This window comes from Adiantum capillus-veneris, chromosome 30 (genome assembly GCF_014529385.1).
Source record: "Adiantum capillus-veneris isolate H3 chromosome 30, ASM1452938v2, whole genome shotgun sequence".
Classification (NCBI taxonomy): Eukaryota; Viridiplantae; Streptophyta; class Polypodiopsida; order Polypodiales; family Pteridaceae; genus Adiantum; species Adiantum capillus-veneris.
In genome coordinates, this window is record NC_140960.1 from 30,121,951 (window position 1) to 30,147,613 (window position 25,663).

A 25,663-nucleotide genomic window follows, 5' to 3' on the forward strand; every position below is an offset into this window, starting at 1 on the left:
GGATCCTTTCCGTACGTACGGATCCGTACAGATCGTACATACGGTACGAAAAAGATCCGTACCTAAGTAATGATTCAACCTTGCGTCCAAGAATCTCCATTGGTGAACCATGAACACATTGCATCCAAGCTTCTTCACGACAATGAACAATGGAACACTTCCTTTCCATGATCCTGCCAACAACAAGGAATGTTCTGCATCACATTGGTTCCTTGAAAGATGAAACGTGCGTTGAACTCCGACAATACAATTCCAAAAACCAATGACTAGAACTCCAACACACATGCCCAAATCAAGTGTTGGCAGCACTACTTGCCACTCACATACCTCTCTGTGGCTGAAGCATATTGCGGCACCTACCACATCCTTAAGGGCTAAAACCTTCAAATAAACAGGAGGTTGATAGTCCAAATTGATTGTTCAAAATAGTCATATGACAATTCTTCTGTCCCCCCTAACCATCCTCACAGCTGATCTCGTTCCCGAGACGTGTCCCCGGAGTCCCCTTGTGATGACTCGCCAAGTGGGGACACATAACAAGCTTGGCCACCCAAGCTAGGAATCAATAGCAACATACGAACAGAAAATTGAACGAAAGAGAGAGAGAGAGAGAGAGAGAGAGAGAGAGAGAGAGAGAGGCGTGAACTAAGCAGCTAGCTGGGGGTAGCTAAATCACATCACAAGAGATCCAGCATCGGTCGCTGGCGGGTCTCATCAATCTCCTCCATGGACAGCAATCTGACCGAGCGTCGTGCATGTCGGGCCAAAGTGATCCGAATCCTTTGATGTAGCCTCCGTCGATGCTCTGTAGTCCTCCGCAGTCGTGGGCGTCTCAATCTCCCCAGTTCAGTCGCTCGATCAATCAATGTGCCTCTCGTGTGAGGCGACAAGATCTGTTGTGGTAGTAGCTCCTCTAGGTGTCCAGTGTCTGCTCTAAAGAACTCCGTGATGTGTCTCTGAGACTGGCTAGCCTCTCCTCTCATCAGGCTCTCTCTGTGTCTGCGCAGCTCGAGCAAAAACAAACCCAGGCATCTCTGATCCTCGTACATCATGACTCTGGAGAGTGGTCCAAAGCCCTCTTTGAACAAGCACACACACACACACACAGAGAGAGAGAGAGAGAGAGAGAGAGAGAGAGAGAGAGAGAAAGAAATGAAATAAAATGAAATGTTATATTAACGTCTTCAGAAGGCTAGAATGACCTTTGAGACCAAAAAGTTACAATGTGGTGGATCTGATACACAGTCAGAGTAACAAAAATGACAAAATAAAATGACAGAATAAAATGTTGTGGAATCCGAAAAAGCTGGGTGTGATCTAAGCAGCTAGGTGGGATAGCTAAATCACAGATCACAAAAGATCCAGCATCGGTCGCTAGCAGATCTCATCAATCTCCTCCATGGTCAATAGCCGGGCGTCGTGCATGTCAGGCCAAAGTGATCCGGATCCTCTGATGCAACCTCCGTCGATGCTGTGTAGTCCGTTGTCGTGGGCGTCTGGATCTCCCTAGCTCGGTTGCTCGGTCGATCAGTGTGCCTCTGGTGTGAGGCGGCGAGCTCTCCTATGGTAGTAGCTCCTCCAAGTGTTTAGTGTCTGCTCTAAAGAAATTTGTGATCCGTCTCTGAGACTGTCTGGCCTCTCCCCTCATCAGGCTCTCTCTGTGTCTGCGCAGCTCGAGCAAAAACAAACCCAAGCATCTCTAATCCTCGTACCGCATGACTCTAGAGAGTGGTCTAAAGCCCTCTCTGAACAAGCAGTGGAAGCGGCCGTGTATCTCGTAGTAGACGGGGCAGTGGCATGTGTAGTGCAACTCTGTCTCAGGCTCCAGGTCACATAGGAGGCATGTCCTAGGACTCCAATGAAGGTCCCCAAATCTCAGCTCCATAGAGCAATGCAGAAGCCACAAGGGTGTCAAAGAGCCAGAGCTTCGTCAAAGAGCCAGAGCTTCGTCCGAGGCTCTTGAAACTGAACATGTGAACGCATCCTCTCCAATCTACCCAATGCTGCATGGGCTCCGGTCAATCTAGTCTCTGTTGCTCTTCTCAATGAAAATGCTAGCCCACTAAAAACCACTCCAAGGTAGGTGTAAGCATCTGTATACTCCAGTGTCTCCTGGCCGTATGTGAATGCGGGCACTGACCTCCTCATCGACTGTGGGGTGGTATTAAATACCATGACCTTGGTTTTACCAAGGTTGACAGACAAACCACTTTCATGAGCAAAGCTATGCAAAGCATCCAAGTGACGACGTTGCATCCCCTCTGGAGAGTCGGAAATCAACACAATATCATCAACATATAACCATAGTGGGATCCATGTTCCTGCCAGTTGTGCACCTCTATCACCATCTCTCTCAATGTAGTCAGAAACCTCATCCACATACATACCAGACAGAGTAGGAGAGAGCCGGCAACCCTGCTTCACCCCAACAGTGGAATAAACTGTTGTGGATAGGCCCTCTGAGGTGCGTACATGCCCCACTAATCACCTGTACAGTGCCATGACCCCCCAAATGAGCTTTGTGGGTACTCCCATCTCCTGTAATCTGCGCATCAATCTAGCTCTGGGTATTGTGTCAAATGCTTTGCGGAAGCCCACAAAGCTGCAATAGATCCGTCTCCCATGTGATCTGCCTTCCTCAATGATGGCTCTGAGTGTCAAGATATGGTCAAGAGTAGAAAAACCTCTCCTGAGTCCTGCCTGCCCGGCTGTCCCTTCCCTCCCTGCCCATCAACTCAACTGCTACTCAAGAATGGATGCGTACAACCGTGCCAATGTGTGTCCGATCATGATAGTGCGATAATTTCCAGGCTCCATAGGGTCTCCTGAGTTGAAGATAGGTACAATAGTAGATAGGCTCCAAGTATCAGGCAAGCCCTCACACATGGCACGGTTAAACATAACTGCTAGGAGCTATGCTAATAGATCTCTCGCATGCATGGAGTGCTCAGCCACTAAGCCATCATGATCATATTGTAACAAACTTGGACACTCCAAGTCAAGTATCTACCGTGACAACACCAGATAACCACTTCAAAACAATTCACAGTTCACAATAGATTTGCACCTGGCCCGGCGAAGTTCCGTGCCTAGAGATATTGGCCCCAAAGACTGGTGCCCCTTTCGTTATTTCTTTTTGTATTAATCTGAGTTCAAAGTACAAGAGTGGTTGGGTCTCACTATCAAACTCTGCGTCCAGATGCTCTGGAGAGTGTGAGCCCAAACCACGTATTTATCTGTTTACAAGGGATGCCAAAATCAGAGCCCCAAAAGCTCAAAATCAAAAGCCTAAAAAATAAAGCAGATGCTCTTTCTCTCACAAGCTCTCTTGAGCTTACAAAAATAAAGCAAAAGAGTTCTCTCTCTCTCTCTCTTTGAAATTGCGTAGAATAAAACCTTTTCCCATTGCAAAAAGCGAAAATCTACCGTACAGTCCAGCCTCTGCAATTTCCGACGCGATTTTCGGGATCTAGCCCTATTGCCTTTAGGGTTAGGGTTAGGGTTAGGGCAGAATTAGGGTTTGGTAAAAATTAGGGTTAAGGTTTTTGGCAACATTTAGGGTTTCTGAGGATTAGGATTTATGGCCATTAGGGTGAGGGTTTCAACAGTACAACCATGTCATCAAAACCCTAATAATCGGGCAGCCAAGTCATCACTTTGTGACATACCCCCCTCTTGAAAGCATTGTAATCGCCCTCGTTACGCCTGCAAAACAGAGGCCATAAACCGTCTTAGTAGACACTTAGCACCTACGTACTAGGAACACACATCTAGCACATGTACCAATCGACAGTCACATCACACGACATCACAGCACATCACTAGACATCAGAGGACATCACGACATTCAGCATTCATTCGGATCTTAGACCATGATTTATCGGCAATGTAGCTAGCAATCGCATCTAGATCCAGTCGGGACCTCATCGATGTCCGATTGACTAAACCCCTATTGCAACCATGTCTATACGAGATCAAGTAGACCAAAATGCTGCAATCATTTCGTCTATCAGTTCCTGCACTTAAAAGAAGTCAAGAACAAATCAGTATCATATTCAGGAATTCTATTTCATAAAGTCATACAGCAGAATACTGTCAGCTCTCAGTATCCCTCAAGCTCAAAGAGACATCAGTGACTCTAGTATCAAAATCGAGGCATCTGTTGACAAAGGAGCTGAGTAACTCCCCTCTTGTGCATCCCACTGCACCAGATCTCCGGCCAAGCTGAATTCTGGGTTCCATTTGGAGTAGACTATGCCAAACCAAAACCCTCGACGTAAAGTTTCACAATCTGAGGAGTATCTACTAGGTCCTCCTCCTCCATCCACTTCGCATCCAATGCAGGAGAGTTCTTGAACTTAACCAAGAACCGCCTTCGAACTTTACCTTTATTCTTCGTATCCTTATGTACCAAAAGCTTTTCAGGAACAAGGATCTCCTCGTTTTCTTCCACTTCGGATTGCTCACCAAGCTCCCCATCATCAGGCACATCACCTTTGAAAGCTTTCAAGCATAGTAACAGGGGACGCCCATTTTCGGGCTTCCCGTCCCCACTTGCCGTCCCGCCCTCTTTTTTATACTAAAAATCCATTTGAGCCCCGTCCTCCGTTCCCCGTCCCGGAATGCGTCCCCTATGACTATGGTTTCGAGAGACTCACATGAAATGCATTGTGAATCCTCCAAGTGTCGGGCAGTTTCAATCGGAAGGAGACATCATTTATCTTTTCAGAGATCTGGAAAGGTCCGTATTATCGCATACTAAGCTTTGGAAAAAGCCTCTCCTTTCCTTTTTTCTTTCTCAGGCGTGCCTTCTCAGAACGTAAGAGCACCCAATGGGCTTCCAAGCTGATCTGCTAGAGCCACCCCAAGGCATTACTTATAAAGGTTGCAGAGGGGACCTAAACTGGGCACCCCATATGCTTTTGGCCACTAAAAACAATTCTTCAAAAAGCTCTCGCCGAAAGCTAACCAAAATTGTCGTACAACAATGCCATGTGGCAGCCTACGAATCACATGTCAATTGCAAGAAAATTCCGAAAACTTATATGGCAAGTTTTAATGTCTTGGTCCATTATTTTAATGTTCTGGGCCTTTTAGCAATGCCACGTTATCAAGTTTTTGAGATACCCCCCCTTGAGAGAGGAGTAATCGCCATTGATTATGCCTGCAAAACAAACAAAGGATAGACACTAACTGAGGAGACATTGACTCTTATTACCCATGCATTAGACTCCACACATCTAGCACTTGCACAAAGATATTAGTCATTGAACAGTCAATCATCACATTCACATCATTATTCACGTCAGGATCACACGTACAAATCATAATCATTGTAGCTTATTTCACAATCACATCCAGACTGCGCTAATCTTTTCACGGATGTCTTGATCTATTGAATCTCATTACTATCATTATCACATCACACGTCAAATGAAACAAATAAAATGTTGCACTCATTTCCTCTTTTTGGCACATACTCAAAGTTCAAACATGCACACATGACAAAGCACATGAACCAAGTTCTCTTGAGGTTCCTATTCAACGTACATCTTTTTATAGAGTCATTCCTAGCAAAATATTTTCAGCCTGTCAGTACCCCAATTATCTCAAAGAGAAATTAGTGACTTCCTTTCATCTAGGCAATCTATGATAAAGAAGTGGAGTGGCTCTCCTCTTCTGCAACACCCCGCTGATTTGACGTGCACTTCTGGAATAGTGGGAGCTCAACTAAAAGCCTCAAGGTACAACTGTAGTAAATGAGGAGAATCTGCTACGTCCTCCTCCATCCACTATGCATCAAGCCACACAGTTCCTAAACTTGACCAAATGTCGACGGTGTTATAGGCCTGGACACTCCAAGCGAGAAATCAATAGCATCACAAGAACAAAAGCTGCAAAATCACTGAACTTTATGAGAGAGAGAGTCGACACGACACAGCGGACTCCCGCGCCCAAATGCACTAGCCCCAAAGACGGGCGGCCCTTACAATATTTCTTTATTATCATGTCGCAACCGTAGAACTCTCGAAGGTCCTCTGCTCTCAGACTCTGCGTCTAGATGCTCCACAGAGTGATAGGCCTAAGGGCTCTTTTAAGGATGCCGAAAAGCAAAGCCCAAAAGCTCTTCAGTTCAAAAGCATTTGCTCCCAAAAAGCTGAGGTAAAAACTGCTTAAATCTGCCAACGGATTTTACAGGAAATTCATACAGCCTACCATGTCAACTCAGCGCCACAATTTTCAAGATTCTGCCACGTCAGCATGTCAACACAATTTACGGGTCTTTCAGCCAAAATTCAAGCTTTTGATAAATTGGGTTTAGGCCCTCAGTTTTAGTTCATTAATTCTTTAGGGCCCCATCAGCCATCTTCTGAGTTCAATTTCTCGTCCTTTCAGTCATTCCTTTCCGGTTGAGTACGCCATGTCATCTGATTCTTTTACTTCTTCGAAATCCTGTGATGAGCTGTCATCCGGTTCCCCTTATTCATTCTCTTCACAAGAAGGCTCTTGCCCTGCTGAGGTGGATACTATCCTATCCATAGGATAAGTCAATGAGCCGGCATGCATCCTAAATCCTTGCTTAGTATGTCCCATAAGTCTCTAAATAGAGTCGGACTTCTATTCTAAACAATACTCTCGAATATCTTTTGGCAAACCACAACAAAACAACTCAATCCGGTCCCTCAAAGTAATCTTAATGAAACGAGGGCAAGTGACTATCCCAAAACCTCTGGCAATGTTCATCCAACGTGTCTTTCTTAGTGATCATGCCAAGCCGGGATGCCATCTCTTTCATATTCGTATGATATCCAAGTTGGTGTCAAAATTTTCTTGAATTTTACCCACATCGTAGGTGCTACTTTGCATAACAACAGAGTAGACCACCATGTCTGTGCATTTCCTTTCAAGTAAGATGCCGCCCTTCGCACCTTTGAGTGTTCCGAGAACCCACCTCCAAAGAAGGCGACATCAAACTGCTGTATGAACTCAAGGGCTCGATAGGTGTCCTGGTAGCTTGAAAACGTCTCAAACCTGACGGCCTGAACCCCTTGAACTCCTTGGTCTTCTTGCTCATTTGTTCACAGTCAAAAGAAAACGAGCTCTCCTCCTCTAAACTGCTAGATGGCCTCCCATACCTTTTAGACTTTTTCAAAAATCTACTTTTCTTGCTTTTTCTCCACTTCTTCCGCCTTTTCTCATCTTCAATGAAAATAGAGGACGACAAATTGTCGGAACTCACTCAAGACGAAGAAAAACCTAGATTTGCTTGTCACCTCGAAAGTTGATTACCAGCCCTAATAACTGGGGAGATCCGCCAATTTCCTCTTCTTCCAAGAGTGCTTTAAGCCTTTCATTATCTAGTTCATCTTCTTTTCAAGAGCTCTGTCCAGCTCTTCCTGCGAGTCCAATTTCTACTCTTCTGCACTTGTCTGTCCTTTCAGCTTTCTTTCCGACTTGAGAGGAGAGTCTATGGTCCCACACCATCTCGAGTGAATCTCATCAATCAGATAATTCTTCAGGTGTTTCGCAAATTTCATGTCTTGCAATACTTGATCAGTCTGTCCACACACATGTCAACCTGCAGTTGACACTTATACTCCGCTCTGTCAAACTCCCCCGCCGGAATTTTATCCATGGCTTGCATTTCAAGGTGCCCCCCCACTGTTGGGTTCTTTATGACTTATGCCCCTTAAGACAAAGCGATGAAGACGGGAGCGCGCCTGATGTGCGATGGACTAAGGGTGAGAGTGGCTAGTAAGTCCGGGGCAAGGACACAGATTCTTCTTCTACAAACAAAATCTTAACTGCTTTGGGTGCTCTTGAAGGACCGGTATGCTTTTAGAAAAGCACTCGATTAAACCTCTGATACCATTGTTACAGCCTTGGACACTCCAAGTGAGAAATCAATAGCAACATGCAAACAGAAATTGAAAAATTACCAAACCTCACGAGAGAGACAGTCGACGCCCAAATGCACTGGCCCCAAAGACTGGCACTGCAGAGTTCCACGCCCAAATGCACTGGCCCCAAAGACTGGCACCCCTTTCGGTATTTCTTTATTATTATGATGCAACGGTACAACTCTCGAGGGTCCTCTGCTCTCAGAATCTGCATCCAGATGCTCCGAACAGTGAGAGGCCCATAGGCTCTTTTAAACTTACATGCGTGTGACTACTATCTATCCTTTTTGTTGATTTCTTTCTTATTATCTATTTACTTTCACTTTTTGGAAACACCCCTCGGGAAATCTAACTGCCCTGCATTGCATAGCTAGTGTGGAACTGTCCAGAGGGAGTCCAGGCCTGAGGGCAAGAGAGCACTAAGGTTGGACAAGGACTATGGTTAGCCAAGTGGGGTCATTGACTAGCCAAAGTGGAATCCTTTGCTACAGAGGCTACATTTCAGTTCTGGATGTGGCCGCAGTGTACAAAGAGGGTCGGATGACCTAGAAAGATACAATGGCAGCATCTCCTAAAAATTAGGGAACTGCTATTTTGGGACCTGAAAATGTGTTGACGTCATTACCTCCGGAATGACAATGGGAACATTTTCTTACTCTGCCGTGAAGTCAACTGGGCAACCGGTTGGGATATTTTTAGACGGCAACCCCGAAACGGGAAAATGCTTATAAATGTGCCAAGTGGCACCTTCTGGTGCACTTGCCTCATGCAACAAGAAGTGGCGCTGAATTTAGGAGGGGGAGAGCCTCGTTTTCAGTTTTTGTCACAGGTTAAGAGCTATGGAGTGCTTGCTTTCCCTCTTATGCACAGTGCGGTGCCAGGAGTGATGCCCTGCACGCTACGCACTGCCCTCTCTCTCCCCTTTGGCAGTATGTTATGCCCCTCTAGTGGGCTCTTCATTTGACCAATGTACAGTTGTGTGGGTTCATGCGCGATTGCCGAGGCAAGAGCCTCTTGCACAGTAGCTGGATTAGCTAGCGGCTAATCCCCCCGAAGGTACAGGTGAATTCGGAGAGGTTTCACGCCAGAAATCTCGTCCGATTCAAAGGGCAAGTAGCCCTACAGGTGCGGGAGCTCGAGGACTTGCTAAGGATGCGACCGGCACGCGAAACGGAGCCCGAAACAGTAAATTACAGCCTGCTGTGTATTTTTGCAGGTTTAGGGTTTTGGCCCTAAACGGACCCTAATACCCCCAGGAGGTTCGGGGACGCAAGGGGACCGCTGTACAGGTGATATGGCGCATTTTCAGGGCTGAAAACAGAGAATTCAGCGTGCTGCAGATTCTCGCCAGGTTTTGCAAAGTGCCCGTATGCGTCGGGAAAGTCGGTCAATGCGTGGGAATACTGTCTGTGAAGGGTCCTAGTACAGTTATGCTGCCGAAATCAGGCCGGAACAGTTGAAATTCAGCCAAGTTTGTGCAGGGCAGCTTGTAGGGATCCACAGCATTTATTCCCTCTTTTAAAGAATAAAGAAATACCGAAAGGGGCGCCTAAGTTAGGGGCCAATCTGGTGTCGGTCTTCTCATACAGGTGCATTCTAGCATCTGTATCCCATTCCCCTCTCTTGTGTCACTATAGCGCAGATATAATAGACGACTAATAATGGGTGAAAGCTAAATCAAGGTTTGAAGTAAAGTCTACCGCCCTTTTTGGATTGAACAGGCCGGTTTCATGGTTCCATCGACGGGACTAAATCACTTTTTCCCATAGAAGTGAGCCTTGGTCAGTTTTGGGCTTGAAGACACAGGGGATCATAGACCAGACACAGGGAATTGCAATTATGGCTGACAGACCAGATGATGTGACTGAAGAGGTTTCCTCTTCACAGGTTCAACAGACACATGAAGTGGGTGAGTCCTCAAGACCACCACAGACAGATGACGATATATTCAGGACCCAGTTGGCTACTGCTGTGGCTATGTTCACACAAGTAATGCAGAATCCGAGGTTTTTAGCCTTTCTGCAACCTCCTGTTCCGTCTCAGCAAGTTGAGTCACTGGATCATATTCAAAAGCCTGTTAAGGCTCGAGCACAGGTGATTCATACCACACAGTCAATGGAAACACCTGTACACTTGACGGAGAACATGCAGTCTCCACAACCTATGCCTAAGGTGCAAGAACAGGTGGCTGAGATGCCAGTCTTTCAAGCTGTACCAGTTCAGCCCGCCACCTTTCAGCAGCCTATAGCTGGTTCTAATGGGCAGGGAAGCAACCTACAGGCTATGCAACAGGTCTTCCCACCACCTTCAGTACACCCTGGCTATTTTGGAGGTGGATCCGTATTCCAGAGCATGGCTGGTCATGCACCTGGAAATCAGTTTTACACGCCAGGAACACTGTTTGGGGGTGCTCAAACGATGATGCCTAACCCCATGTACAGTGTCATGGGTATGCAACCAAGGTTTCAGAGCACTTAGGGCCAATTTGGGATGCCACAGGCAAATTTTGGTATGGCTGGAATTACAAGCAGCAGCCAAATATGGCATTTCCAGGTCAAGTTAATAGCGGCCAAGGAACACAGATGAACCCTAATAGTGTTCCCATGTTTCAGTCACTTCCATATGACAATTTAACGCCGCTGGAGAGGCCAACTCCGTACAAAGAAGGTGGCAAAGGTGTGTCATTCACGACCTTTACAGGGTTTGATGACAGGAAGAAGGCTCTTTCATTCCTCCAGCAGTTTGACAAGGCCTATGCAGGGGGAAACTTTACAAAGGCTTCAAAGGTCCGCAAGGCAGCCACTTTCTTGACAGGGAATGCGGGACAATGGTGGACAACTTTATTGCTTCAAGGGCAAGCTCCGTCCACATGGATTTACTTCAAGCAGATTTTTGCAGCAGCATGGTTATCTGATGACTTTGAAGCAGATGTCATGACAGAATGGCACCAGCTAAATGCTGCCACTTGCAGAAATCTGGATGATTACAATCGGAAGTTTTGGAAAGCTCTACTTCCAGTAACTTCCTATAGGTTTGTGCCATTGACAGAACAGATTGAAAAATACTGTTGTGGCCTACCCAAAGGATTGAGAAAATACTGCACGAAGACAAAAGTCACTACTTTGACGCAGCTCATCGAGGTAGCAAACACTGGCAATGGTTTGCTCAAGGGAGAAGATTGTGAATTTAACACTGGCGTCAAGGCAGGATCAGGCAAGAAAAATTCAGCCAAGAAGCACGTTCCCAATGAGGCTCCTAAAGGGACTCAGGAGTCGGCCAACACAGGGAAAGGCAAAGCTTCGACTGAATCAGAAAAAGGACCAGCGAAGAAATGGAAAAGACGTTTTCCTCGCAAGTCAGAAGAGCAAAAGAAGGTCCTGAGGACAGAGAACAAATGCTTTATATGTGAGCAGCCTGGCCACATTGCTTACAACTGTCCTACAAAGAAAAGGCCAGCTGATTCTGAAGACAAGGAGGACAGGAAAGGAAAGAAGCCCATGGCTGGTCTAGTGCCAGATATGGTGGGCGACAAGCCAAATTCAGATGCAAGTGAGCTTTGCAGAGCATGGGGAAAGGTCAGGGATCAAACAGTGCTTATCTTCTTTGATCCAGGTGCCAAAGCCAACTTCATTTCCCCAGAATTGGCTTCAAAGTTGGAAATCAGACCTGAAGAGATGGGGTATACAGCAGAGGCAGGTTTGGCATGTCCTGGCCATACAGAGGCTGTGACACCCATCATTGGAAAGTTGCGTCTACATATCCAGTCCTATGTAGATGCTGAAGAATTTTACATCATGCCACTGGATGGATGTGATGTGTTGTTAGGTATTCCTTGGTTGTTTCGTGTACAGGGAATCATGGATACCTACAACACAAAGATCACTGTACAGGGTAGGGGAAAGACTCATATTCTGGATGTAAAGCTTAAAGGGGAGTCTATTCCTACTATATCAGCTTCTGCTATTACTTCTGTAATGAAAAAGCATCTTTCTGCGTACTTGGTTTTTGCACGTGAAGTGTCAGATTGTGATGAATCAAATTTATCTGTGCTAGATAAAGAAAGGTCAATGTTTTTACAACAGTATAGTGACTGTTTTTCTGATTCATTACCGTCTCAATTACCGCCAGAGAGACCCGAGGACCATGCGATAGATTTGGTGCCAGGCAATAGCCCACCAAATAAGCCTCCGTACAGGGTTAGTGCGGCTCAGCAGAAAGAGATAATGGGCCAAGTACAGGAGCTGTTAGAAAAAGGGCTGATTCAGCCCAGTTCATCTCCATTCTGTTCTCCAGTGTTGTTGGTGCAGAAAAAGGATGGCTCATGGCGTATGTGCATCGACTACCGTGCCCTGAACAAGAATACCATCAAGAATAGGTTCCCTATACCTAGAATTGATGATATTATGGAAAAATTAGAAGGAGCATCTATGTTTAGCAGGATAGATCTAAAGAGTGGGTACCATCAGATCCGCATTAGATCAGAGGATGTACACAAGACTGCTTTTAGAACGACGTTTGGCCTTTACGAATTTTTAGTGATGCCCTTTGGTCTCACAAATGCTCCTGCTACGTTCAATAGGATGATGGACAGAATTTTCCGTCCACACCAGCAGTTTGTTGGTACATTCTTTGATGACATGATAGTCTACTCAAAGAATGAAGAGGAGCATAGGCATCACTTGGCCATTGTGTTCAAAGAGCTACGCAGTCATAGGTTGCTCATCAATGCAAAGAAAAGTGAGTTTTTTCTGGAAGAGATTCACTTTCTGGGACACATTGTCTCAAAGGATGGTGTCAGAATGGATCCTGCAAAAGTTGAAGCGATCAAGTCATGGCCAAATTTGAAGACGGTGCATGATGTCCAAAGCTTTTTGGGACTATGCTCCTATTACAGAAGGTTTATCCGAAATTTCGCTGAGATTGCTTCACCTTTACATGCTCTTCAAAAGAAGGCAGTCACCTTTAGATGGACACAAAAAGAGATTTCAGCTTTTAATCTCTTAAAGGAAAAGATGACTTCAGATCCAGTCATTGTGCTGCCAGATCTTAGGAAGTCATTTGTGGTTCAGTGTGACGCCTGCGGTAGTAGCATTGGTGCAGTGCTAATGCAAGATGGCAGGGTAGTAGCCTATGAGAGCAGAATTTTGCAAGGGCCAGAGATGACCATGCATGTCTATGAGAAAGAGTTACTGGCTGTGATTCATGCGCTCTTAAGTTGGAAACACTACCTGCTAGGTGCAGACTTTGTTGTCCAAACGGACCATCAGACCTTGCGATACTTCTTGACACAAACAAAGTTATCTGAGAAGCATATGCGATGGGCAAATATTTTGTCCATGTTCCATTTTCAGATTGTGCATGTGGAAGGCAAGAAGAACGTTGTGGCTGATGCCTTGTCAAGGAAGCCACAAATTTCAGCTGTGTCGATTCCTTATCATCATGAACTTGATGATATGAGAGAACAGTATGCAAATGATGAAGATTTTGCAAGGGTCTTCGAGCAACTAATGGATGGACAACGTCATGAACACTATCTTCTTAAAGACGGGTTCATGATGATGCATGGCAGATTGTGTGTCACAAAGCCATTGCGACGCAAAGTGCTGGAAGAGAGTCATGTCCCACCGTATGCAGGGCATCGTGGTATCGATGCTACAGTTAAAGCGGTTGAGACATTCTTCTATTGGCCTACATTGAGAAGGGATGTGGATGCCTTTGTGCGAGAATGCCTAATATGCCAAAAGGTCAAGTTTGACAGGCAAAAGGCACCAGGATTATTGCAACCACTACCTATTCCAGATAAACCATGGGAAAGTATTGCTATGGATTTTATCTTTGATCTTCCGAGAACGCAGACAGGAAACGATGGTATTTAGACCATTATTTGCAGATTCAGCAAACAGGCTCATTTTATTCCTGTCAGGAAGAAGAAAAAGCCAGATCAGATGGCACGCTTGTTTATGAGCAATATTTTCAAGTATCATGGCATGCCACAGTCGATTGTTAGCGATCGTGATCCACGCATGACAAGTTTGTTCTGGAGAGGCTTGTTTGAGAATATGGGCACCACGCTCAAATTCTCTTCGTCATTTCATCCTCAAACAGATGGGCAGTCAGAAGAGGCAAATTCTACTGTCCTAGATCTGCTGAAGTGTTATGTGTCAGAGCATAAAGGAAAGTGGGAGCAGTATTTGCCATTGGTGGAGTATGCATACAATAATACAGTGCATTCATCAACTGGCAAGGCACCCTTTGAGATAGTTGAAGGTGGCAAGAAAGTTCCTCCCATACTGCATACAAAGGACAAGATATTTGAAGCAGATAAGTATGTTCAGGACATGGATGAAATGTACAAGAAGGTCAAAGTGGCCTTAGAAAGGACTCAGGCAAAGCAAAAAAAAGCAGCTGATCGTCACCGTCGTGAAGTGGTATATTCACTTGGTGATTGAGTGCTTTTATGCTTTGAAAAGGCAAGGTTAAAGAAGATGAAGGGCAAGGAAAGACTCTTTCCAAAGCTCAGCATGCGTTACTATGGGCCTTTTCAAGTGTGCGACATAATCAGTGATGTTGCATATAGGCTGAAATTGCCTGACAATTGGAAGATTCACAATGCGTTTCATGTGAGTCTTCTCAGACCCTATGTGGGTGATGTGCCAGAAGATATGCCAGCTGAAGATCAGCCGGAAGTCGAGGAACTTGACGAGATCTTGGTCCCTGAACAGATTTTGGCACACAAAGAAAGGAAAGTGAAAGGCAAGGTTACTAGGCGTTACTTGGTAAAGTTCAGAAACTATCCACCAATGGATGCTAAGTGGATGGAAGAAGGTGAACTTGCAGAGTCACCAACTGTGTTATCACTTTACCTTGAAGCCTTCGATTTGCAACCTACCTTGACCCCTTGAGTTTCAAAGCTACATGGATTGTCAGTGTGACAATGGCTTCTGAAACAAATGATGTACAAGGTATTTAAAGTGAGTTCAAATGAAATACCTGTTACATGAATGTTAGAGCTGTACAGATTGTCAGTTTGGCAATTGCTCTTATGGAATGTCCAAAAGTTTGATTAGTGCTATAGAAGTGAGTATTTCTTGTCAGTTTGTCAAGGATACAGTGATTGCTTCTATTGAAGAGTACATGTGTAACTGCATTCTTGAACTGTCGGTTTGGGTATGCTCGAAAGTGTTACGGGATCCAACGTGTACTATAAGACAGTGGCAAAATGTGCAGCTACCATTTTGTCATTGGAAAGTTAGTGACTCAAAGCAATGGCAGAGTGCGAAGCTACCACTATGTCATTGGGACAGGGTTCACAAGCAGGCAATACATGAGTCGACGAGGTGTTGAATACACCAGGGTTGACAATGAGCATGTATGTGTTGTATATGTGTTGACAGGTGTTGAATACATCAGTGTTGACAGTAAGCATGTACGACATAGATGCAAACGAGGACGTTTGAGATTTCAAGAGGGGGGTATGTCACCAGCGTGTGACTACTATCTATCCTTTTTGTTGATTTCTTTCTTATTATCTATTTACTTTCACTTTTTGGAAACACCCCTCGGGAAATCTAACTGCCCTGCATTGCATAGCTAGTGTGGAACTGTCCAGAGGGAGTCCAGGCCTGAGGGCAAGAGAGCACTAAGGTTGGACAAGGACTATGGTTAGCCAAGTGGGGTCATTGACTAGCCAAAGTGGAATCCTTTGCTACAGAGGCTACATTTTAGTTCTGGATGTGGCCGCAGTGTACAAAGAGGGTCGGATGACCTAGAAAGATACAATGGCAGCATCTCCTAAAAATTAGGGAACTGCTATTTTGGGACCTGAAAATGTGTTGACGTCATTACCTCCGGAATGACAATGGGAACATTTTCTTACTCTGCCGTGAAGTCAACTGGGCAACCGGTTGGGATATTTTTAGACGGCAACCCCGAAACGGGAAAATGCTTATAAATGTGCCAAGTGGCACCTTCTGGTGCACTTGCCTCATGCAACAAGAAGTGGCGCTGAATTTAGGAGGGGGAGAGCCTCGTTTTCAGTTTTTGTCACAGGTTAAGAGCTATGGAGTGCTTGCTTTCCCTCTTATGCACAGTGCGGTGCCAGGAGTGATGCCCTGCACGCTACGCACTGCCCTCTCTCTCCCCTTTGGCAGTATGTTATGCCCCTCTAGTGGGCTCTTCATTTGACCAATGTACAGTTGTGTGGGTTCATGCGCGATTGCCGAGGCAAGAGCCTCTTGCACAGGTGCTGGATTAGCTAGCGGCTAATCCCCCCGCAGGTACAAGTGAATTCAGAGAGGTTTCACGCCAGAAATCTCGTCCGATTCAAAGGGCAAGTAGCCCTACAGGTGCGGGAGCTCGAGGACTTGCTAAGAATGCGACCGGCACGCGAAACGGAGCCTGAAACAGTAAATTACAGCCTGCTGTGTATTTTTGCAGGTTTAGGGTTTTGGCCCTAAACGGACCCTAATACCCCCAGGAGGTTCGGGGACGCAAGGGGACCGTTGTACAGGTGATATGGCGCATTTTCAGGGCTGAAAACAGAGAATTCAGCGTGCTGCAGATTCTCGCCAGGTTTTGCAAAGTGCCCGTATGCGTCGGGAAAGTCGGTCAATGCGTGGGAATACTGTCTGTGAAGGGTCCTAGTACAGTTATGCTGCCGAAATCAGGCCGGAACAGTTGAAATTCAGCCAAGTTTGTGCAGGGCAGCTTGTAGGGATCCACAGCATATATTCCCTCTTTTAAAGAATAAAGAAATATCGAAAGGGGCGCCTAAGTTAGGGGCCAATCTGGTGTCGGTCTTCTCATACAGGTGCATTCTAGCATCTGTATCCCATTCCCCTCTCTTGTGTCACTATAGCGCAGATATAATAGACGACTAATAATGGGTGAAAGCTAAATCAAGGTTTGAAGTAAAGTCTACCGCCCAAGACCTATCCCACACTCTGTAGAGCTCGGTACTCTCATCCCCATGATCTAAGGTCACCCCCATGAAATCCGGAACAAGTCTTGCCTTTGTCTTTCCTTTCTTTGCTCGCTCTTCTACCACTTTGGAGCTCTCTAGTTTATCCTCTACTTTCTCCTTTGATTCTTTCTTTGGACACTTTGCTAAGATGTGCCCAACTTCTCCACAACCATAACATTAGCCCTCTTTGAAGTAACCTGCATGCTGCTCTACTGTCAATCTAGGCATTGTGGATTTCTTCTACTCTTGCTTCTTGCCCTCCTTCTCCTTAGAGTCTCCTCTCAGATGACTTGGTCATCCTCTCCTCCGTTTGCATAAGTTAAGCATGAGTGCATGGAGAAACTATACATAGCATGTTTCATGAGCTGTTGAATGCTCTTGGACTTCTATTTCAAAAGGTATCGGAGGATTTCTTTGGGTAATCCACAACAATATCGTTCCAAATGCTCCAAAAAATAGATTTTTCGAAAAGAGCTTAGAAGTAACCGACATAAAGGTATCCCAAAATCATTGACTGTAGATGACCAAAGTGTCATCTTCTTGCATCCTCATATGGTTCCATGTTGTGATCATGTCAGCCTTGTACTGTTGTGTCAATCATAGTAAAGAAAAATTTCTTGAATTTCACTCACTTCGTGTGGTGCTTTCCTTTGAGGAAAAAGAGTCGGCCACGATGTTCGAGCATTCCTCTTCAAAGAAGATGTCGCCTTTCATACTTTAGATGCTTCCGAGAAGTTGCCTCCAAAGAAAGCGGTGTCAAACTAGTGTATGAAAGAGAGAACTTGACGGGCATCCTTCTGACCTGAAAATTTATCAAACTCTTCGCCTTGGTCCCCATCCTTGAACTCCTTTGTTCACTTCTTCTTCTTTTCCAAGTCTTCGTACTAAGTGGCTCCTAACAAGTGATTCTTCTCTTACCATGATGTGACCAAAAGTGTGTGAATCAATGTTAAGACTTGTTAGAGATGAAAGAGGTTTCCTCCTCAAAACTGCTAGACTGCTTTTTGTGCTCTATAGACTTTTTCTTTGATTAGTTTCTTGTTTTTCTTCACTTCCTCCGTCTCTTCTCATCCTTGCTACAAATAGAAGAAGAATAACTCTCACAAGACAAAGACGAACAAAGATCATCCTCAAAACGGACACGCTTCTTCAATCCGCTTGCCTCCTCGAAAGTAGATTTCCAACCCAAATAGCCAGCATGATCCTTTGACTTCCTACCCTTCTGAGAGTGCTCTTAGCTTTCATCAACTTGTTGAATTTTTGTTCAAGAGCTTCATCAAACTCTTCTTGTGAATACGGCTTCCGCTTCTCTACACCCAGCTTAGCCTTGGTCTTCATTGCTAACTTGGTCGGAGTGTGGACGACCTTCCACCATCTGTTGTAAACCAAAAATCATCAGATACTTCACATAATTCGGGTCCTTGGAGTATCTAGCAAGGCGCCTAGCACAAGTGTCCATGTGAAGCTGTCGCTTGTATTCAGATCTATCAAGATCCCCGGATGAACACTTGCCATGGTCCTCTCCCATCTCTAAAGAAGGCTTGCCCTCGTTGCGGTCTCCATTGATTCTCTTTGTTTCTTCGTTGAGATTCGAGTGAACTTCATCCTCCTCAAAAAACTGTAGTAGGTCGGATATTGTCCTCTCTATCGGATTCACTACTGGAACGTATGTGCGTTACAGAAAATCGGATCAGATACTCCGTAGGATAAGAATTGTCTAAGCTCCGATACAACTATAACATATGTGCTTGGACACCCAAGCGAAAAATCAATAGCAATACGAATAGAAACTGCAACAAACTCAACTGAATAGAGAGAGAGAGAGAGAGAGAGAGAGAGAGAAGTTGACAGGAAGCGGCGGACTTCCTCTTCCAAATGCACTCACCCCAAACCTTGAACTCCGAGTTGGCCACCCATAGTCTAGGTTGTACCTAGTCCGGCTGCCCGAGTTTGGGGCCGGCCGTCCACTTTGTCCGGGCACCCTCATATATTTCCATATATCATTTTCTTGTTGGGTTGTGGGGGATTTTTCAAGGCATTGCCCTACCTCCCCTTGGGCACCTATTTATGGGGCCAGGGGGATACCCACTTCCATCATCTAATCAATGTACGGGTCTTCTGCTCTGGTAGTCAGTGGGGGGGGGGGGGGGGGGGGGGGGGGGGGGGGGGTGATCGCCCCCTCTTCCCTACATCAGTGTTTTGGTGTTTTGTTCTCCTCGCGCGCGCACGCGCACTCACATGGTATCAGTAGCTTCAGGCTCTTCATGTCCAAGGCGCATCACCCACGTCAGGTTCCTCTCCACAAGGATCAGATCTGCCAGCATTTCTGCAATTGGAGACAAATCTGCCAGCGTTTTGCAAAAAGCCAGGCAAGCAGCGAAATTTGGAGTTTTTCATCGCGGAGGACCCCCCCCTTCCACCTGCGTTTTTGCAAATCAAGCCAGCGTTTTTTCTTTTGGCAGCAAGCGTTACACTTTTTGGGCTCTTTCGTCGCGGAAAACCACCCCAACCTATCTGCGTTTTTGGCAGGCTGCAGCGTTTTTGCATAAGAAGGGGCAGCGGCAGCATCAGCCCTCTACAGATCTTGCCTATTTTACCCGGCCTTGGCATCCGGTGCCTTGCCGGTCTTGTTCCTCTTCAGATCGACAGATTTCAGCCATATACATACCTGCTGTTTTCTCTGTTTTCAGCCCACCTAGGGCAGTGACATTGATTCCCCGCCCTCCCTACACCCTCTACACCGCTCCGGACCATGCCGGGAGCGTACGAGCACACTGAAAATCGCTGGACAGCAGCGTTTTCATCACCTCACAGTTGCGTTTTTTGGGTGGACAGCAGCCACATGGTTTGCGTTTTTCACGGAGGATGAAGTTACCTGCTGCCAGGACACCATCCGGTGGTGGTCCATGCGGTCTCTTGGTGATTGCAGCAGTACACGATATCTTCAACATCGGCTTGATCATCTACGGGCGTACGATCCTTGGGAGATCCATTCATTCCAACCATCATTTGGCAGTTGCGCACTCCAAAGGGGGTGGTGAATTGTGGTTTGCTATGGACACACCGATGCAGTCATCAAAGGAGTTCACACGAGTGGCCATGCTCATGGCATATGGGATTCTGACATTTCTAGAGAAGACACCACCATCTTTGGTGGGCCGGCACTTACCATTTGACCTCGACACGTCGGATCACTTGCCTACACAGGAGCATCTACATGGACTTAGGGGGATCTACAGACTAGAGTTGGACTTCAGTGCTTTGGACTCTCATGGAGAGTTTGCCCGCGAGATGCGGGAGATCAAGCACTCCTCGACTACAGCCGGAGTCACCCAGAGCTTGGCTTGGATGGTCATGCAATTGCTCTTCTACACTTCTGATCATTTGGATTGCTACTGTCAAAGTTGCTTACACTCACCCTCGGTAACCTTACAGCATACTTATCCCTCGACCTAGGCAATAGGCCACTCCCAGCTCATTCACATTGAGAGCCACACCGAGATGCGGTTTGGTGGCATTGTTGGCGTGGATTTTGTTTTGGTTAACACCGGAGGATTGCAGGCAGGAGATACAGGCAAGATGGCGCAGACAGATTGGTCTGGCCTTTCCTCTTCTCAGAGGTTCTTCACAGCGCAAACTGCTTAGTCTAGCTTCCCTACTTCTACAGGATGATTACGATGCAGACAGCTTGGTCTGACCACACCTCTTCTAAGAGGCCCTTCACAACGTAGACTGTTGAGTTTAACTTTCCCCTCATCTTGGATTACCCTACCTACTGACAGGACACCATCCGATGGTGGTCCGTGCGGTCTCCGAGTGACTGCTGCAGCTTACGGTAGCTTCTACAATGCAGACTGTTTAGTCTAGATTTCCTTGATTTGGAGGATGTTTATGGCGCAGATTTCTACATCTGGCCTTCCTGGAGTTTTTCACAACTTAGCCACATGGCCACACTGGGTTACAGGTTCATGCATTGACAGGCTTCCGTGCATTCTCATGACGGTTCCTGGGCTTCTCCAGTTTCCCCAGACGGTTTGACTACAGACACCACAAATCCTATTGGGCAAGACACTTGCAAGTCTAATGGCACTTCTTTCACGACAAGGAGTTGTTTTCACACTCAGTTCGGGACCTTCACGCAGTATCTTCACCCTGTATCGGCGGAGTACAACAGTTTGCTACACTGCTCGTGACGGCACTTTACCATAGAGATTTCTTAACGTTGGGACACCCCAGACTGCTGCTACACTCGCGAAGTGCACCAGAGTAGTGTCCTTCAGTGGACATTGCAACAAACATCTTCATCATTTGCCTCACATCTTCGGCTTCACGCGATTTTCAACATCCGATGCTGGGAGGGGGTGTTAAGACTTACACCACTCTACTGCTTCACAAGTCTAGGGCATACTTGTACGGCTAGTATGTCTCCGGGCTGGCCACCCATAGTCTAGGTTGTCACGTGCACATCTAACCCTATGTGCATGTGGACAAGCTACTTCATGACTAGGATTCAGTTCAGGTTAGGAAGTGTTCTGGCACTTTTGTGAGTCTGTTCGCAGGGCGTGCATGTCCAGACACTTAAGAGTAGTTGCATTTCCTCTGGTTGCACACAACATGATCATCAAATTACAGTCAGTACCCATCAAGAGCCTTTTACAGTGCACAAAACCCATATCCCTATTTTAACCATTTATCACTTATTATTAATAAGTGACTTTGTTGGGAAACTAGGTAGGGCAATTCTGGTAAGATAATATATAAGAAAAGCTAACGCTAGCACTTTCTGGCAGAAGAGGCAGAAGAACCACACTTGCAGTGCACCTTCTCAACAAGACCGGCAGGACTCCATAGCGTTTTCAGCCATCAAGACCAAGCTAGCGTTTTCTGCAACAGATCAGCATTGGCGTTTTACAGCAGAGTACCTAGCGATTGTAGAACTACCAGATCAGCCTGGCGTTTTTGCAGACAGCAAATCAAGCGTAGCGTTTTTACAACTTGCAGAGCATTCTAGCGTTTTGCAGATTCCCGACAACAAAACCATCATTAGCTTCAGCGTTTTCAGTTTTCAGCATATAGACACCGCAGAGCGGCCCCAAACCTCACAAATCTCACCTTCCCGCAACAGATCCTCGCGCACGGTCAAATCAGCCAGCGTTTGCAGATTCAGCCCGCTATTCGCAGATTTCAACATCTACATTTTCAGTGCATCGTCGTCACCGACTTCGAGTCGGAATTCAGCAGATACAAGATTTGTAGATTTCAGCCCTTAGCGTTTTCAGTTTCAGCCCGTCTCGTCACCGTCCTTATCGTCGTCGACATCATCGGCAAGTCCATTGCATTGTAGAGATTTGTGCGATCAATAGTAGACCGCTCTCGCCATAGAGAGTGGGGCCTTCGAAGGAGGGTTTGACAACACTCTGGTGTCGTATTCTTCTCTCTCAGTCTCAACACCTTCATTCATAGAGTCTTCCACTTTGTTTGTGATCATTTGCACTCTCTCACTAAAGGAACAGAAGGCTCTCCCTTCCCTAAGTAAAAGGAACCCTTGAGCACAGTTCGGAGCACTCATCTTGAGCAAAGTTCAACATTCGCTTCCGTTGCACCTTACACTAGTATTAGAGCTTTGGCAGTGTTCTGTATCACTAAAGGAAAGAACCGCAAGATTTTTTTTTTGCTTGTTGCGGTCGCACGTAACCCAATTCCTCTTGGCCGTGTCGATTCCTAATCGTGTTTTTGAAGAGTGGCAGGAAACCCAAGAAAGAAGGGCTTATCCGGCCTCCCCTTGTTCCTCTTTTCACTCATTGAGAGCGGACCGTACACTTAGCAGCCGACCAATTGACGTGAGGCGGGAAAAAGCAACCTTGGTGTGAAGGATCCTCTAAGGTTGCTTGGGTAAGAGGAGATCCTTCTCTAGCACAGATTGCAAGCTAAAGAAACTCAAGAACTCAAGACCCTAAAGAACCCAAGAACCCAACAACCACAAGAACCCAAGTTTCTCGTGAACTAAAGAATCCAAGACTTCAGTGTATGGTCATTCCTCGAAGCGGAATGGATACTTCGCATGGAGGTGGCGAAGAAGAATTTTCCCCACCAGGAGGTTTTTCCGACCCTCCCCCTTCCCCATATATGCCAAGGATTTCACCAAATCCTATGGAGGCTTTGGTCAAGACAAGATGATACGACATGATAATACGACAAGAAGCGCAACGCGCCACCTTGGAGCACAAGTGCGACGAAAGAACGGCAGCCTTAGAGCGTGAGCGCGAGCAAGCGCGCTTGGCGGCCGAAGAAAGAAAGGCAGAATTGGATCGCGAACGCGAAGAAAGACGAGCGGCCTTGGAGTTGGAGCATGAGACGCACAGAGACCAAAGCATACAAGAGTTGGTCCTACAGGTACTCACCTCGAAACCCGAGCCGGTCAAAGATATTGGTGGTTCATCAAGTGGCGCAAGCCGAGATTCGAACTCCAACAACCCCATCACCGAGAAGTTGACATTTAGTGAGTATGACGGTAAGATGGATGCTAATGTTATTCATTCTTGGTTGCATCAATTTAATGCTTAATTTGTGACAACTAAGAAGACAAGGAATAGCAAAGTTTTAACGGCAGCCATGTATCTTGCCGGTGATACCATTAATTGGTATCAAGCGTGGCAAGAGGAGCAATTGGCCGCGCACCTAGAGGAAGCCGAGGTAGGCGTGCCCCTTTCTTTCAGTTGGGCCGACTTCCAAGACAAGCTCAAGGCGCGGTTCTTGCCACCTCAGTAGAGAGCGCGGTTAAAAGAAGATTGGCGAAATCTCAAGCAGAATGGTACTCCAGTCATGTCTTTTTCTAACCGTGTTTTGCAACTTGGACACCCAATTACGTAAATCGGATGCGAAGCGCAAAGAGGCTTTCATGTTCGGGTTGGACGACTATATCAGGTTTGATGTCGAAGTCCTCAACCCCGTGGATCTCAACAAGGCGGGTAGCAATTGCTCTCTCCCAAGAGATGAAGCACAACAAGGGAAAGCCTAATGAGAACAAGACTTCACAAAGTACCTCTCAGACTTCTCAAAACCCTCAAAACGGTAAGAACGGTAAGAATGGTAACTCTTCTAACCAATCTTCCTCTAGTCTCTCCGAAAAGACCTCACAAAATGAATCTAAGGGTAAAGCTAACACAATTGCTAAACCTAAGCTCACCCTAGATGAAAAAGCAACAGAACGAATTTTAGGAGGATACATCATGTCAGAAGAACAAAGCATTTATTCTAAGGAAGGTCGATGTTATCATTGTCACATCAAGGGTCACATAAAAAGAACATGTCCAAAGATTGACTCTAGCCAATCTAAAGAACCTACAGAACCCACATCCTCTGTTAATGCAATAAATGAGAATACGAGTGTGACCCAAGTTTCTCATGATCCTCCCATTGATGAGTCTCTCATTAAGTGTTAAGGTCATGTGAAGGGTCATCGTTTTGTCATATTGTTTGATCCAGGCAGTATGCATGATGTGATAAGTGACTCTCTTGTCGAAAGAGCCCGCTTGGAGGTTAGCAAGACATCTTCTTTCGAGGTGTCGGGCTTTGCTCCCGGTATGGACTCTCTCATTACACGACAATGCCTTGATGTGTTATTCACGGTTCAACAAGTGTCCTTCCGCAAAAATTTTGTAGTATCTCCTCTTTCAGGATGTGATATGCTTTAAGGCATTCGATGGTTTCATGAGCATACCCCTCTCATTGATTGGGCAACCAATACTTTCACTTTCAATGCCAAAAGTGACTCTCCCATTATCATTCATGGGGAGGAAGTTGTTCATTCTTCATCTCTCATTTCTAATGTGCAGGCAAAGATTGAAAAGAATCAGGAGAAAACTCTCTCAGTCTTGTCTTCTCCAAAGCACGACACACATGACTGCATGATAAAGATGCGATTATTCACAAACATCATGATTTGAATGATAAAGTTATGATTGTTCACAAGGATGATGGTTTAGTTGATACTTTGTATAGTGAAGCTAACCTCATTGCAGATTCGATCAATCACGAAGAACCGATCTTGGCTCTCAAGTCGAGGTCCCATGAACCCCCACAAGAAGTATTATGTGTGCGTCAATACGCATTGTTCGAGTGTTTCATTCGTGATGGTTTCCTATATTTTAGTCACCGTCTTTATGTGATCCCTTTTCATAGGCATGTCATATTGTACGATGAACACGATTTACTCATGAATGAGCACGGATGTATGCGAATTACTCATGAAAAGATGAAATGTTTGCACCCAAGGAATTCACATTCCACTTCTCTTCCTTGGCATGCCACAGTATCCGAAAGAGCACAAGAAGGATTGAGCATCACGCATCGAAATTTCCACTTTGATTTGCCACAATTGATTGATTTAGATCAGAAAGTCGAGATTCGACCCCATTGTTTGCGTGTGTTTGATGAACGGTTTGGCACTTCGTCTATATGTTCATCTACATTGCATGCACAATCTTTAAAGAAGACTAGAATTTTTCCAGTCACTTTACATGGAATGGATATGTTCATGTTTTTGTGTTGGAAGTGGATTCAAGAATTTTCATCCTCGAAGATTCTTGATGAAGGTGGACCTACGTCCATAGACGCAGTTGGACCATTAAAGCAGCCTCAAATGACTGTTGCTTTCGGCGCGGCCCATAGAAGCACGCATTCCAAACCTTTATGAAGTTCAAGTATCACATGACCCACGCATCAGAGTGGGCTGACAAAGAGTCCTGCGCAGGATTCCAGACACTATTGGCGATCTCCCTCGACGCCATACAATTCGATA

The 25,663-nt window shown here is 45.8% G+C and overlaps 1 protein-coding gene across 4 annotated transcripts in view; it reads right to left on the reverse strand.

The window, feature by feature from the left end:
* LOC147417735 (DNA repair protein RAD51 homolog 4-like) overlaps positions 1-25,663 on the reverse strand; it is a 68,982-nt gene that overhangs the window by 38,417 nt on the left and 4,902 nt on the right. For 3 of the 4 annotated variants that reach the window (XM_086506574.1, XM_086506576.1, XM_086506573.1), the window contains exon 2: positions 63-173. The exons of the other annotated variant lie outside the window; for it this stretch is intronic. In XM_086506574.1, coding sequence (XP_086362700.1) covers positions 63-173 — 111 coding nt within the window. The remainder of the gene's footprint in view (positions 1-62; positions 174-25,663) is intronic. 4 annotated transcript variants of the gene reach the window in all.